This window comes from Scyliorhinus torazame, chromosome 20 (assembly GCF_047496885.1).
Source record: "Scyliorhinus torazame isolate Kashiwa2021f chromosome 20, sScyTor2.1, whole genome shotgun sequence".
Taxonomy (NCBI): Eukaryota; Metazoa; Chordata; class Chondrichthyes; order Carcharhiniformes; family Scyliorhinidae; genus Scyliorhinus; species Scyliorhinus torazame.
The window spans coordinates 19,298,338-19,312,483 of NC_092726.1; the positions used below are offsets into that span (position 1 = coordinate 19,298,338).

General features: G+C 45.2%; 1 protein-coding gene across 3 annotated transcripts in view; it reads right to left on the minus strand.

The window, feature by feature from the left end:
* The window catches only part of LOC140396935 (bifunctional methylenetetrahydrofolate dehydrogenase/cyclohydrolase, mitochondrial-like), a 36,050-nt gene continuing 21,904 nt past the window's right edge, over window positions 1–14,146 (minus strand). Inside the window, exons 6-8 of one of the 3 annotated variants that reach the window (XM_072485876.1) lie at window positions 12,324–12,416; window positions 10,136–10,270; window positions 1–2,582 (exon numbers count right to left, since the gene is read on the minus strand). In XM_072485876.1, coding sequence (XP_072341977.1) covers window positions 2,458–2,582; window positions 10,136–10,270; window positions 12,324–12,416 — 353 coding nt within the window. In that variant the 3' untranslated portion in view covers window positions 1–2,457. Of the gene's footprint in view, window positions 2,583–3,564; window positions 3,666–10,135; window positions 10,271–12,323; window positions 12,417–14,146 lie in introns of those variants that run through there. The other 2 variants (XM_072485877.1, XM_072485878.1) reach the window with 2 other exon arrangements.

Here is a 14,146-nt window from a genome sequence, read left to right on the forward strand (position 1 = left end):
TTGTTTTATCTGCTTTTTATTTTCCTCGTCAACACAGTTAGGGCTCAATACAATTACAGAGCAATGTAATTTCCATTCCGACAAACTAATTAGATGCACAAACAGAACAATCACAGGAGGCCTGATAGAGTGGAACTAACGTTTCAAGTCTGGTGTCAGGACAAAGACTCGAAACATTCGCTCCGTTCGCTCTCCCCAGCTGCTGACAGACCTTTTTAAAAAAAATTTTGAGTGCCCAATTAATTTTTTCCAATTAAGGGGCAATGTAGCGTGGCCAATCCACCGACCCTGCACGTCTTTGGGTTGTTTGGGGGTGAAACCCACTCAAACACGGGAAAAATGTGCAAACTCCACACGGACAGTGGCCCAGAGCTGGGATCGAACCTGGGACTTCGGCGCCGTGAGGCAGCAGGGCTAACCCACTGCGCCACCGTGCTGCCCTAGATGCTGACAGACCTGCTGTGATTGTCCACCACCTTCTGTTTTTGTTTCAGATTTCAGCATCCGCAGTAATTTGCTTTTAACTAATTAGATCGGATTTGTTAAGAATGGTGGCTCTTTGGAGTGAGAAAACATTGACTATCTCTTTCGACTGTACTCGCCTCCCCCCACCCCTTGCATTTGGTTTTTCCCATTCTTGAAAATAGCAACACTTTACTGCAATATTGTTTCAGATAAATATCACCCAAGTACCCATTTTAGATAGGGGGGGGGGGGGGGGGGGGGAGAAGACCATTTGGGATGGGGTGGAAGAGGGAATTAAGGCGGAGCCTACTTCATTCTTGCTTTTAGACGGTACCTTCAAGGCTTATCGGGAGAAGGAATGCTTGAATTTTTGTTCATGAAGTGCTGCAAGCAATTTTAGATGAGGAATCAGTTTCCTCTTTGCATGTATTTAAATAGGCGTTGTCAAACAGGACCTATGCGATTGCTAAAGCTCATGGGAACTTCGAAAGGAAAAAAGGTATTGTACCTCCCATAAATATTCAGAACTAGCCCATTCCAACTGTGATCAATTGCTCAGTGATATTGTAATTTATTGAATCTGGAAAATGTTGTTCATTTGGCATAGAGGATATAAGGGGCCTTGGAGTGGCTGAACCATAAGTTGGCATGGAGCATTTGGAAGAGAGGACAGGACAACTTGTTTTTAGGAGCTTCATTCAGACCCTGCTCTCTGGGAGCTTGCGCCAGCTTCACAATGACAGGACGAGATTTACTTTTGAAATGTTAACAAACTTTAATTCAGAGCCTGAAGCACTCCTACCTTAACTAGGCATGTCAATAAAACACTTTATAACTCAATGCTTGGATGTCTCTCGTGAAACAATAAAACTTCAAATTTTACTGAGCGTTATGGTAACTCAGAGATTGGTCATGACATACTTCAAGTACGCTGCCAAGGCAAGGTTTAATAACTTATGGAAATATAAGACCGTGAAAATTCAGTTTTTTGTCACAAATACTGCGCGATCATTCTGAGCAGCTAATCTTGCCCAGCTAGACAACAGTTCCACCTCCCTATTTGTCTTTCAAAGCATTAAGAATGCAAACCTACCATAACCATGGTAGCTTGTAACAGATGTGAAACATGAAAACCTCCAGCATCCAATGGTAGCTGCTTCTGAAACAGAGCACCTTTTAAACTTAGCCCACCACTTGCCTAGTCACCGCAGCCAAACTGTCCAGCCGGCGGTTTAACAGCAGACTTTTATCACCCACCGGAAGCCTACTCACATGGGAGAAGGAAGAAGGGCTGCCCAACGTTCATAGGACACAAGAGGCTGCGTCTCGACCTTCTGTAGGAGGGCACGCCGATGTGCCAAGACAGCCACCGAAACATGGAGCGTCGATAGTCGAGGAGTCATTGAAATACATTTATATTTTTTGAGCTTAATGGAGTCTGCTCAAATAATTTATGGAACTTCTGTTGGCTTTCTTTCCTGCAGAATAGGGTGCGGCAAAATGATACAGGCTACACTGTAAGATTGTCGACATTCACAATATTCCTAGTCAGTACCAAATGACGGAACAAGCATGATTTTTACTGGGCTGCCTTCATGAACACCTACATCATAGAAGCTGGATAACCAGGGTCCTTTCCTGACCTATAACATTCCATATCTACTCAATACAACCTCAAAACCAGGTAATAAAAAGCAGCGTTTTAACTGAATAGATATTCCCAACAATTGACCCAAGGACTGCCTGGTATTAAAGAGGCTTTCGACAAAAACTAAAATTGCACATAATTTAGATTTTTAACTAAAAAGGTACTCGTAAATAAATTATATTCAATGCAGTGAAAAACGCCACACCCTCAAGCACGATATGAAAATAAATAAATTGTTCGATTGTTAGCCTTTGGTATGTGTAGATGTAAAATAGTACATTGGAATGTTCAATAGGGTATTGTGCCCCATTTCTCTGTGGCAAGATGACATGGTAACAATTTGTTCAGTTCTCTCTCAGCTTCAAAAGTTTCTTGGCGGCAATGATGGTGTTCTTCATCAGCATTGCGACTGTCATGGGTCCAACTCCTCCTGGTACTGGTGTTATGAAACTGGCTTTCTTCTTCACTTCTGAAAAAGGTACACGTTAAAGAGTATTTCAAGATCAGATTTTTTTAACCTCCCGGTCATAAAGTCTTTCCTGCACTTATAATGCAAGGTTAAGATTGCAGGCTTTCCAAATTCATGCATTGTTAGGAAGTTCATAGTTTCAAATTTAAATTTTTACTTATTTTTAGTTCGGGCAGCATTTGCAGGGAGAAAAAGAGTTAATGTCGAGTCCGACTTCGTCAAAGTGGAAGAAATATGATGGATTATATATTGAAAGGGGTTAGCACTGGGACTGCAGCACGGAGGACACTGGTTTGAATCCGGCTTTGGGTCACCATTCGTGTGGAGTTTGCACACATTATCCCCCTGTCTGCGTGGGATTCACCCCCACAACCCAAAGATGTGCAGGTTAGGTGGATTGGCCATGCTAAATTACCCCCTAATTGGAAAAAAATAATTGGGTACTCTAAATCTATGTTAAAAAATATATATTGTAAGGGGGAAGTGGAGCAGCTCTAGCAGAGAAGTTCAGCGATCGGTGGCAGCTCCGAGCAATTGCGGCAAAGATGTGTAGGTCAGAGATAGAGGAAGCGTTAATGGCAGTGTGAAGGGTTAAGAGGTACCAGTGGTGGCATAAATGTAAGATAATAATAATCTTTATTAGTGTCACAAGTAGGCTTATATCAATACTGCAATGAGGTTACTGTCAAAGTCCCCGAGTCGCCACATTCCTGCGCCTGTTCGGGTACACAGATGGAGAATACAGAATGTCCAATTCACCTAACAGCACGTCTTTCGGGACTTGTGGGAAGAAACCGGAGCACCCAGAGGAACCCCACGCAGACATGGGGAGAATGTACAGACTCCGCACAGTCAGTGACCCAAGCCGGGACCCTGGCTCTGTGAAGCAACAGTGCTAACCACTGTGCGACCTATCAGGATACATTGATGGGAGGAGAAAGGTTAGTGCTCAGTCAAAGAAAAAGTAAAAACACAAGTGATAGGTGGAGGAGTGCGATCACCATTTAAAGTTGTTGAACTCGATATGGAGTCCAGACGGCTGTGACGTGTCTAATCGGAGTTGTTGTTCCTCCAGTTTGTTCACTGTGGACACGAGAACAAGATGTGAAATTTAAGTGGCAAGTGACACGATGATTGAGGTCATGCTTGTGGACCGAGTAAAAGGTGTTCTGCAAAGCGGTCGCCCAGTCGGTGTATAGTTTCCCCCAATGCAGAAGAGACCGCATTGGGAGCGGTGAATACAGTGGACCAAATAGAAGGAGGTGCGAGTGAAATGTTGCTTCACCTGAAAGGAGTGTTTGAGGTCAAGGGGCAAGAGTTGCACTTTCTGTAATTATAAGGATGTTTCTGTGATTACAAGGAAAGGGATAATGGAGGCGTGGACCAGAGTGGAGGGAGGGATTTCTGCTGAAAGGCGGGGTGGGGGGGAATGGCAGGGGTGGAAATGAGAGCCATGTGTTCCGTGGTGGAGTTGGCAGGAATGACAGAGGATGATCCTTTGAATGTGGAGTCTGGAGGGGTGGAAAAATTAGGACAAGGGGGACCCGAGGAGGGAGGGATCAGGGGTGAGGGCAGCGATGCAGGAAATGAGTCTGAACAGGTTGAGTGCCCTGACAACCACATGAGGGAGGGGGTGTTGTGATGGGACGTCAGTTAAAGGAAAAAGGAAGACATGTCAGAAGTGGCATCATCAGAACAGATAGCATGGAGGTGGAGAAACTGGGAGAATGGGGTGGAGTCCTTACAGGAAGCAGAGTGAGAGAAGCTGTAGTCACGGTAGCTATGAGAGTCGGTAGGTTTGCAATGAATATTAGCGGCCAGTCTATCATCAGAAATGGAGACAGAGTGGTCCAGGAAGAGAAGGGAAGGGAGATAGACCATGAACGTGAGAGGTGTGGAAATTGGAAGCAAAATACAGTCATCAACGCAATGGGGGGGGGGGGGAGAAAAGAGTTGGGGGAGTGGGCCGGAGCAGGACTGGGACAAGGAATGTCCCAAACATTCCTTTGCAAGAAAGTATCTTATCCTTCACACTCCCATTAACCTTTCCTCTGCATTGTGCCCTACACGTTTAGCAATTTTTCCTAGCTCCCACCTAACACCGACTCTTCTCCAGCTGCTTCACCCTCTCTTTTACAGTTTATATTCTATCACATTTTCCCCTCTCTTTAGTTCTGAGGAATGATATAGATTCAAGATTCTCTTCCTAGATGCTGCCAGACCTACTCAGCTTTGCCAGCATTTTTTTTGTTTGTTTCAGATTTCCAGCAGCTGCAGTATTTTGTTTTATTGTACAAGTGCTCATGAGCTTTGACAGTCTCGCAATAAACCGTGCAGTATTCAGTCCATGTATAATTCACAGCCAGTCTTATATTTAAGCATCAGCAAAGAAGGACCGAGGGATTGATTAAGAAGGGGAAAAATAGAGTATGTAAGCTTGCAGAGAACATAAAAAACTGCAACAATTTCTATAGGTACCTGAAGTGAAAAAGATTGGTGAAGATAAATGTAGGTCCCTTACAGTCAAAAACAGGGGATCGTATAATAGGGGCCAAAAATATAGCTGAGCAAGTAAGTACATACCATGGTTGTCTTCACAAATGAGGGCAAATTATATACCAGAAATGTAGGGGACCGGAGGGTTTAGTAAGATGGAGGAACTGAAAGAGATCAATATTAGTAGAGAAATGGTGTTGGGGAAATAGAAACCCCCAGGACGTGATAATCTACATCCCAGAGTACTTAAGGAAGTGGCTCGAGAAATAGAGGGTGCATTGGTAGTCATCTTCCAGGATTCTGTAGATTCTGCAACAGTTCCTGCAGGTTGGAGGATAGCTAATGTAACTCTACTACTTAAAAAAGGAGGTAGAGAGAAAACTGGGAATTATGGACCAGTAAGCCCGATGTCGGTAGTGGGGAAAATTCTAGAATCCATTCTGAAATATTTTATAGCAGAGAAGTGGCAGGATCGGACAGAGTCAGCATGGATCTATGAAGGGGGAAATCATGCTTGACAAATCTACTGGAATTTGAGGATGTAACTAGTACGAGTTGGAGGAGGAACGAGTGGATGTGGTATATTTGGACTTTCATAAGGCGTTTGACAAAGTCCCGCATAGTGTATAATGAAAGCGCATGGGATTGGGACAGTGTATTGAGATGGATGGAAAAATGGTTGGCAGACAGGAAACAGTAGGAATTAACAGGCTTTTTTCAAATTGGCAGGCAGTGACTATTGGGGTACCACAGGGATCGGTGCTAGGGCCCCAGCTATTCACAATATATATTAATGATTTAGACAAGGGAACAAAATGGAATATTGCCAAATTTGCAGATGACACCAAGTTGAATGGGAGGGTGAGCTGTGAGGAGGATGCAGAGATCCTTCAGTGTGATTTGTCCAAGTTGAGCGAGTGGGTAAATGAATGGCAGATGCAGTATAATTTGGATAAATGTGAGGTTATCTACTTTGGTAGCAAAAATAAGAAGGCAGACTTATCTGCATGGCCATAGGAGAGGGAATGTGCAACGAGACCTGGGTGTCCTCTTACACCAGTCACTGAAGGTAAGCATGCAGGTACAATAGGCGGCAAACGGTATGCTGGCCTTCATCGGAGCAGGGATGGCTTGCTGTAATTATACAGTGGGGGGGGGCTGTTCTCATAGAAACCTATAAAATTCTAACAGGATCCCCATCAAAACGAGTGCAAATATAAAGAAAGTAACAAGTTCTGTCATTGATGGCAAGTACAAATGTTAATACGAGCATGGGAACCGGAGTCACAGGAAAAGTGACAGCCTTGTAAAGCTGTTTTTGAAGTCGCTGCTGCTTGATTTCTTCTTTTGTGTTTTTGCCAATGGCTCAGTCTCTTGTTGTGCATAAATCTTGTTGCTAAATGTTAAAAATCCAAATAAAATTCTAACAGAACTAGACAAGATAGAAGGAAGGATGGATGTTCCAGATGGTGGGGAGTCCAGAACCAGGGGTCACAGTCTGAAGATACAGGATAAACCATTTGGGATAGTGTCAAGGAGAAATTTCTTCACCTAGAGAGTGATTGGCCTGTGGAATTCGCTACCACAGGAAGTACTTGAGGCAAAAACATTGTATGTTTTCAAGAAGCAGTTAGATAAGGCACGGAGTGTGAAGGGGATCAAAGGATAGGGGAAGAAAGCAGGATTAGGCTATTGAGTTGGATGATCAGCCATGATCATAATGAATGGCGGAGCGGGCTCGAAGAGGCAAATTACTTCCTCCTGCTCCGATTTTCAATGTTTCTATCTTACTACTGTACAATACCCCATGCCCGAATTCCCCCCAAAATTAAAAATCCGACGATGACCAATTGCTTCACCCTACAATGCGGTTTCACTCCAGTACCATTTCCCAGAATAATTGAAATTGCATGCAAAGTAATTGGAGGCATTGAACAAGTCACAAGCTGGTTCAACAGTTCACTAATGGACTGTAATTTGAAAATTGAGACTTTCCCAGTCGAGGGAGATGAAAGCTTATATTTTAGATGGCATTCACTAAAATAAAAATTCTTGCAGGGCCTTGTTTTTCCTCGCACCTTGGAATGTCTCTTTGTAAAAGAAATTGGGACCACTAAATTGAATGTGTGGAAATTTCATCTAACAGGTATGTACTGTTCCCATTGAAACAGCTGCATTCTGAAACAGAATACAATAAAAGATTTATTAAAGAATCTTAAACGTTAAGGCAGCACGGCAGCGCAGTGGGTTAGCCCTGCAGCCTCACGGCGCCGAGTTCCCAGGTTCAATCCCAGCTCTGAGTCACTGTCCGTGTGGAGTTTGCACATTCTCCCAGTGTTTGCGTGGGTTTCACCCCCACAACCCAAAGATGTGTAGGGTAGGTGGATTGGCCACGCTAAATTGCCCCTTAATTGGGAAAAAAGGAATTGGTTACTCTAAATTTATTTTTTTAAAGAATCTTAAACGTTGATGTGCAGTATTCAACATCCTGGCTCACAGAAGCAAAGAAAATAAGAGGAGGCTATTCGGCCCTTCAAGCCTGCTCGGTCATTCAATATGATCATGGCTGTTCCTCCATCTCAATACCGTACCGCTGCACTCTGGCTATACCCCCTTGATGCCTTGTTGAGAAATCTATTTCCTTCTTAAATATATTCAGTGACTTCACCTCCAGCCTTGTGGGAGATAATTCCACAGGTTCACCACGCTCGGAGTGAAGACGTTTCTCCTCGTCTCAGTCCGAAATGGCCTACCTCACATCCTGAGTTTGTGACCCCTTGTAATCGACCCTTCCCCAGCCAGAGGAAACATCAAACCTGCAACCAGCCTGTCCAGCCGTCGTCAGAATTTTAAATTCTCATTTGTTCCAAACTCTAGTTGACCGGATCTCTGCTCGTAGGACAATCCTGCTATCCCAGGAATCAGTTGGGTGAACCTGCTCAAACAGTGCCTACATTTATATTCAAGTTATGTATATGTGAGGATTCCATGTTCAAATGGACTGTGATGAGCCAGAGATGGGGCTCTCAATTGTTTTACAATGCAGGTTTCTGAAGTTGGGATGAAGATCAGGCTGTTGGAGGTGAAGAATGAACAGCTCGACGACAGACCTTCTACTAGACCTCTCTGACTACAAGTCTAACATGGCATTTTATAACTTCCCGTAAAGTGAGCATAGCAAGAGGAGCGTGGTAATAATTCAAACTTGCTAAATTAGCCCTCCACTCAGCTTTGCAACCTCGCACTGAAACAGCCCTGAGCAAAGTCAAAAGAAAACATCGCTAATCATTCTTTCTGAACTATCTACAACAGGCTTGTTCAACTTGTTCGCTCGGTGGGGGGGGGGTTGGACATATTTGCAAATTTTTCTCCTCAAGTGCCAATGAGCAAATTTCAGAAAGTTACGGTTTGGAACAATGACAAAACTAAATTTCTAAACAAAATTGGGTTTGGAGGAGAGAAACATTGGTGAGCAGAAGTACAACAATATCGCAGTAATAAACAATTCAGAGGAAAAAGAGTCAGCAATAAAAATGACCAGAGAATCAGTGCGAGTTGGTACATATGTATACAGTGGTGAGAGGGAAGGCGAAACCTGCGTCTTGGCATATGGCAGACCTGTATAGTCACCACGACATCGCCGGGCCACCAAAACGGTGTATTCTCCAGGTCCGCTGCTGCTGGCACCCTGGACTGCAGCCCTACCATACCTCAACTCTCCTCCCCTCGTTTCACTGACAACATGTGCAAGCTCTCTCACCATTAAATTTGCAATATTATTGTTCCAGCAACGGATCAGAAATTTCTTCCACCAAGCTATTTGGACGACTGGAGCCACTTCGCCCCTGGGTTTTCTGACCGTCCGGCCAGAATCTGAAACCGAGCTTTGGTGTGGATGTCAACACCATGAAGCTTGCCTCCTTCCAGCTCCAGGGCGGCACGGTGGCACAGTGGTTAGCACAGCTCCAGGGTCCCTGGTTCGATTCCCGGCTTGGGTCACTGTCTGTGTGGAGTCTGCACGTTCTCCCAGTGTTTGTGTGGGCTTCCTCCGTCAACCCAAAGATGTGCAGGTTAGGTAGATTGGCCATGCTGAATGGCCCTTAGTGTCCAAAAAGTTTAAGTGGGGTTACTGGTTACAGAGAGACGTAGGCTTGAGTAGGGTGCTCTTTCCAAGGGCTGGTGCAGACTCGATGGGCCGAATGGCCTCCTTCTGCACTGCAAATTCTATGATTCAATAACATTGTCTTGACCAGAAATAGGCTTCATCTCATTTTTATGTTGAAACCCTTTTCCACACCTTGGCTATCTCTAGACTTGACCAATGCTTTTCTCTCGATCTTCAATCTTCCACCAATTGCAATCTTACGCTCATTGTTACCCACATCTTAATTGAAACCAAGTCTCATTTATCCACCAGATCTATTCCCGTTGACCTGTACTGCCACGCAGTCTGAAAGCACCTCTTGCATCCTCAGTTTAATTATTCCAGATCCTCAACTGGAGCCTCTTCCAGGTTGGGCGGCCCTGGTGATCTCTACTCGGATTTATTTTACGCCCTACATTTTAGTGCATCAGCTGCAAGCTCTGGAATTACCTCCCTTTAAGATACCGATAAAAGCCTACCTCTTGGACCACGCGTTCGATCACCTACCCCGATAATTCGTTCCACAGCTTTGTGTCAAAAATGTTTTATTGTTAGGGGTGGCGCAATGGTTAGCACTGCTGCCTCACGGCACCGAAGAGCCGGATTTGATCCTGGCCCCGGGTGACTGTCCATGCAGTCATGTGGAGCTTGCACATTCGCCCCATGTCTGCGTGGGTCTCACCCCCATAACCAAAGATGTGCATGATAGGTGCATTGGCCATGCTAAGTTTCCCCTTAAGAATTGGGTACTCTTAATTTTTTTTTCTAAAATGTTTACTATGTTAAAGGCACTATATAAATGCAATTGTTAAATAGAATATAGGACAAAACATTTATTTTAAACTAATTCGGTACTTAAAAGGCACTATATTCTCTTCTGCTGCTGACGAGCAATAACTTTATTCGGCATTACCTCCATTACCTTCAAAATCAACATCGCCAACAAGTTTTGCCTTCCCAGTGATAGGGTCCTGGATACGATTCATACCAACGTCAATGACTGCTGCCCCTTCCTTAATCATGTCGGCTGTGATTAGCTTGGGAATGCCTGCAATGCACAGGATAAGTTGATCAGGTCACAATTCTCGGAAAAACATTCATTTGTACAGCGGTAGAGTGGAAGGAGCCCATCCTCTTCCATATTTAGAGGAGGTGATCTTATTGAAACATTCAATAGTCCAGAACTAGGGGTTGGTAGTTGCAGGGTGTCAGTCACTGAGGACCAAGGGGAGGAGAAAGTTCTTCACGGGGTTACAAACCTTTGGAATTTCCTACCCCAGGACAGTAGCAGATACTCAGTCAGTGAGTGTGCAGGTTGTTGGGTCCGAAAGGAATAAAGGAACACAGATGGCAGGAAAGTGGAATCGATATACAATTCCAATCACGATCGTGTTAAATGGTCAACGGCTGGTGGGGCCTATTGCGACTGTTATTTTTACATTCTGATGACACAGTTGCCTGTAGGTAAGGAATCCTGAACTTGTGCTAATTCTAATTTTTTTTCAGCATATGGAAGCACAGGGACTAACAACCCCAGTTATTGGTGGGGATTTGCACCCAAAAAACTATTGTTTCACACATCAGTCACTGAACCATCACAGGATAACACGCAAAAGGTTGCTGCATAAACTAAAGATGCATGGCATTGAGGGTAAAGTGGTAGCATGGGTAGAGGATTGGTTAACTAACAGAAAGCAGAGAGTGGGGATAAATGGGTGTTTCTCTGGTTGGCAACCTGTAACTAGTGGGGTCCCTCAAGGATCAGTGTTGGGCCCGCAGTTGTTCACAATTTACATAGACGATTTGGAGTTGGGGACCAAGTGCAATGTGGCAAAGTTTGCAGACGACACTAAGATGAGTGGTAAAGCAAAAAGTGCAGAGGATACCGGAAGTCTGCAGAAGGATTTGGATAGGTTAGGTGAATGGGCTAGGGTCTGGCAGATGGAATTCAATGTTGCCAAGTGTGAGGCTATCCATTTTGGTAGGAATAACATCAGAATGGATTATTATTTAAACGGTAAGATGTTAAAACATGCTGCTGTGCAGAGGGACCTGGGTGTGCTGGTGCACGAGTCGCAAAAAGTTGGTGTGCAGGTGCAACAGGTGATTAAGAAGGCTAATCGAGTTTTGTCTTTCATTGCTAGAGGGATGGAGTTCAAGACTAGGGAGGTTATGCTGCAATTGTATAAGGTGTTGGTGAGGCCACATCTGGAGTAGTGTGTTCAGTTTTGGTCTCCTTACCTGAGAAAGGACATATTGACACTGGAGGGAGTGCAGAGGAGATTCACTAGGTTGATCCCAGAGTTGAGGGGATTAGATTATGACGAGAGGTTGAGTAGACTGGGACTGTACTCATTGGAGTTTAGAAGGATGCGGGGGGGATCTTCTCGAAACATATAAAATTATGAAGGGAATAGATAGGATAGATGCGGGCAGGTTGTTTCCACTGGCGGGTGAAAGCAGAACAAGGGGGCATAGCTCAAAATAAGGGGAAGTAGATTTAGGACCGAGTTTAGGAGGAACTTCTTCACCCAAAGGGTTGTGAATCTATGGAATTCCTTGTCCAGTGAAGCAGTTGAGGCTCCTTCTTTAAATGTTTTTAAGAAAAAGATAGATACCTTTCTAAAGAATAAAGGGATTCGGGGATATGGTGTACGGGCCGGAGAGTGGAGCGGAGTCCACAAAGATCAGCCATGATCTCATTGAATGGCGGAGCAGGCTCGAGGGGCCAGATGGCCGACTCCTGCTCCTAGTTCTTATGTTCTTATGTAACTGAACTAATTCCAATTACTGATAGCAACAAAGCCACCAGCTTCACTGAACACGGCAACTTGTGAAAAACCTCAAATTGAACCCAAATAACTCTCCGAAAGTAAAAGATTAGATTCCTCAAAAAACGTGAATAGTACTTAGACTGTCAGTTGAATGGTTCTGTCAATGGTCATACACTGGAGTTCACACTTTCGGAGGGGATGTTCTATTTGCTGTTTTTGACTTAGCAAAGCCGGATGAAACACAATGCATGCTTTTTTGCATTTGAAATCTAACCACCTCTTGACATTTGCGTGAATCCAATCTCAAACATTCCAGAAGCAGCTCACCTGCTGCGGCCACAATGATGTCAGCAAGCTTGGTGTGTTCCCTCAGTTGGTCTTTGGGTGTGTATCGATGAGAGATGGTCACTGTGGCATCCCCTGCAAAACAAGCTTTATGGTTCAAGTCGTGAGCAAAGCAACAATCCCCGTGCTCTACAAGGTTCAAGGCAAGATACAAGAGCACACTTGAAGCCATACACAACAGATAAATGAAGAAGGGTCTCATTGCCTTCCATGAGTTACTAGTTGCAAGATTAAACCCTCAGATGAAAGGGACACTGCAAGAATAAAGGCAGTAATCCATATCAAAGGGATAACTTCCTTCCGAAATTTTGAAGCTATGGCCGAATTGTGATGAAAACATATTTCTCACGTTGTAAACAGGAGGAAAACTTTTTACAAATTCTGCAGTTTAGATCGTGGAAATGAATTTGAAAACGGTGCTTCTGGAAAACCACCATTAAAGTTTTCATTAAACTTCATGTCAGGGCAACAGTCTGTCCATAAAGTTTACTGAAAGCACGTCTACAAAAGGCAACCCAGCCTACACAGGACAGGCAGGTTGTTTAACATACATCAGCCAAGAACTAAACTCTTGGTATAGTCCATTTGAAAAAAGATCAGGGGCGAGATTCTCCGACCCCCCGCCGGGTCGGAGAATCGCCGTGGGGGCTGGCGTGAATCCCGCCCCCGCCGGTTGCCGAATTCTCCGGCACCGGATATTCGGCGGGGGCGGGAATCGCGCCGCGCCGGTTGGCGCCCCCCCCCCCGCGATTCTCCGGCCCGGATGGGCCAAAGTCCCACTGCTAGGATGCCTGTCCCGCCGGCCTGGATTAAACCACCTCTCTTACCGGCGGGACAAGGCGGCGCGGGCGGGCTCCGGGGTCCTGGGGGGGTGGGGGCGATCTGGTCCCGGGGGTTGTCCCCACGGTGGCCTGGCCCGCGATCGGGGCCCACCGATCCTCGGGCGGGCCTGTGCCGTGGGGGCACTCTTTTCCTTCCGCCTTCGCCACGGTCTCCACCATGGCGGAGGCGGAAGAGACTCCCTCCACTGCGTATGCACGGGGTGCTGTGAGCGGCCGCTAATGCTCCCACGCGTGCGCTGCCCGGCAATGTCATTTCCGCGCCAGCTGGCGGGGCACTTCCGCCAGCTGGCGGGGCGGAAATCAGCCTAGCCCCTCAACGTTAGGGCTCGGTCCCCCAAGATGCGGAGGATTCCGCACCTTTGGGGCGGCGTGATGCCCAACTGATTTGCACCGTTTTTGGCGCCGGTCGGCGGACATCGCGCCGATACCGGAGAATTTCGCCCCAGATATTTATCTCAAAACTCAAGCTGGATATTTAGAACCAGACTGCTGTCAGAAGAAAAGAAAAAGTGAAAGACAGCAGCAGATTTCTGTTCATGTCACACCACTTAAACCATTGGAGGAACCATCAGAAGTCACTTAAAGAAAACAGCAAATGTTTTGTTTGGGGAAAGAAAGTGTGCAATAGATAAATTCTTATAATGCTAGTTCCGAGTTGGACTTTGACCCCCACCTTTAATTTTAGCCCGAATGTAATATGTCAAGAGTGCAAAACACAAGTCTTAATAACGGGACAGTCACCACAATCTGTGCTTGTAAGATAGCTGCAACTAATTAACCTTTGCTTTGAAGTCCGATTCATAGCATGCGTAACAGTGCAAACTTCCAGTCACAGAAGACTCAGTCTTGCTGTAAAATTAAAAGCAAATAGCAGCATAACCCTACAGCTAATCTTTGAGAAAGTGGTTTTGCTTTCCAAGGACATAAACGGAAAATCAATACAGGCTTCCAATTGGTACGTTT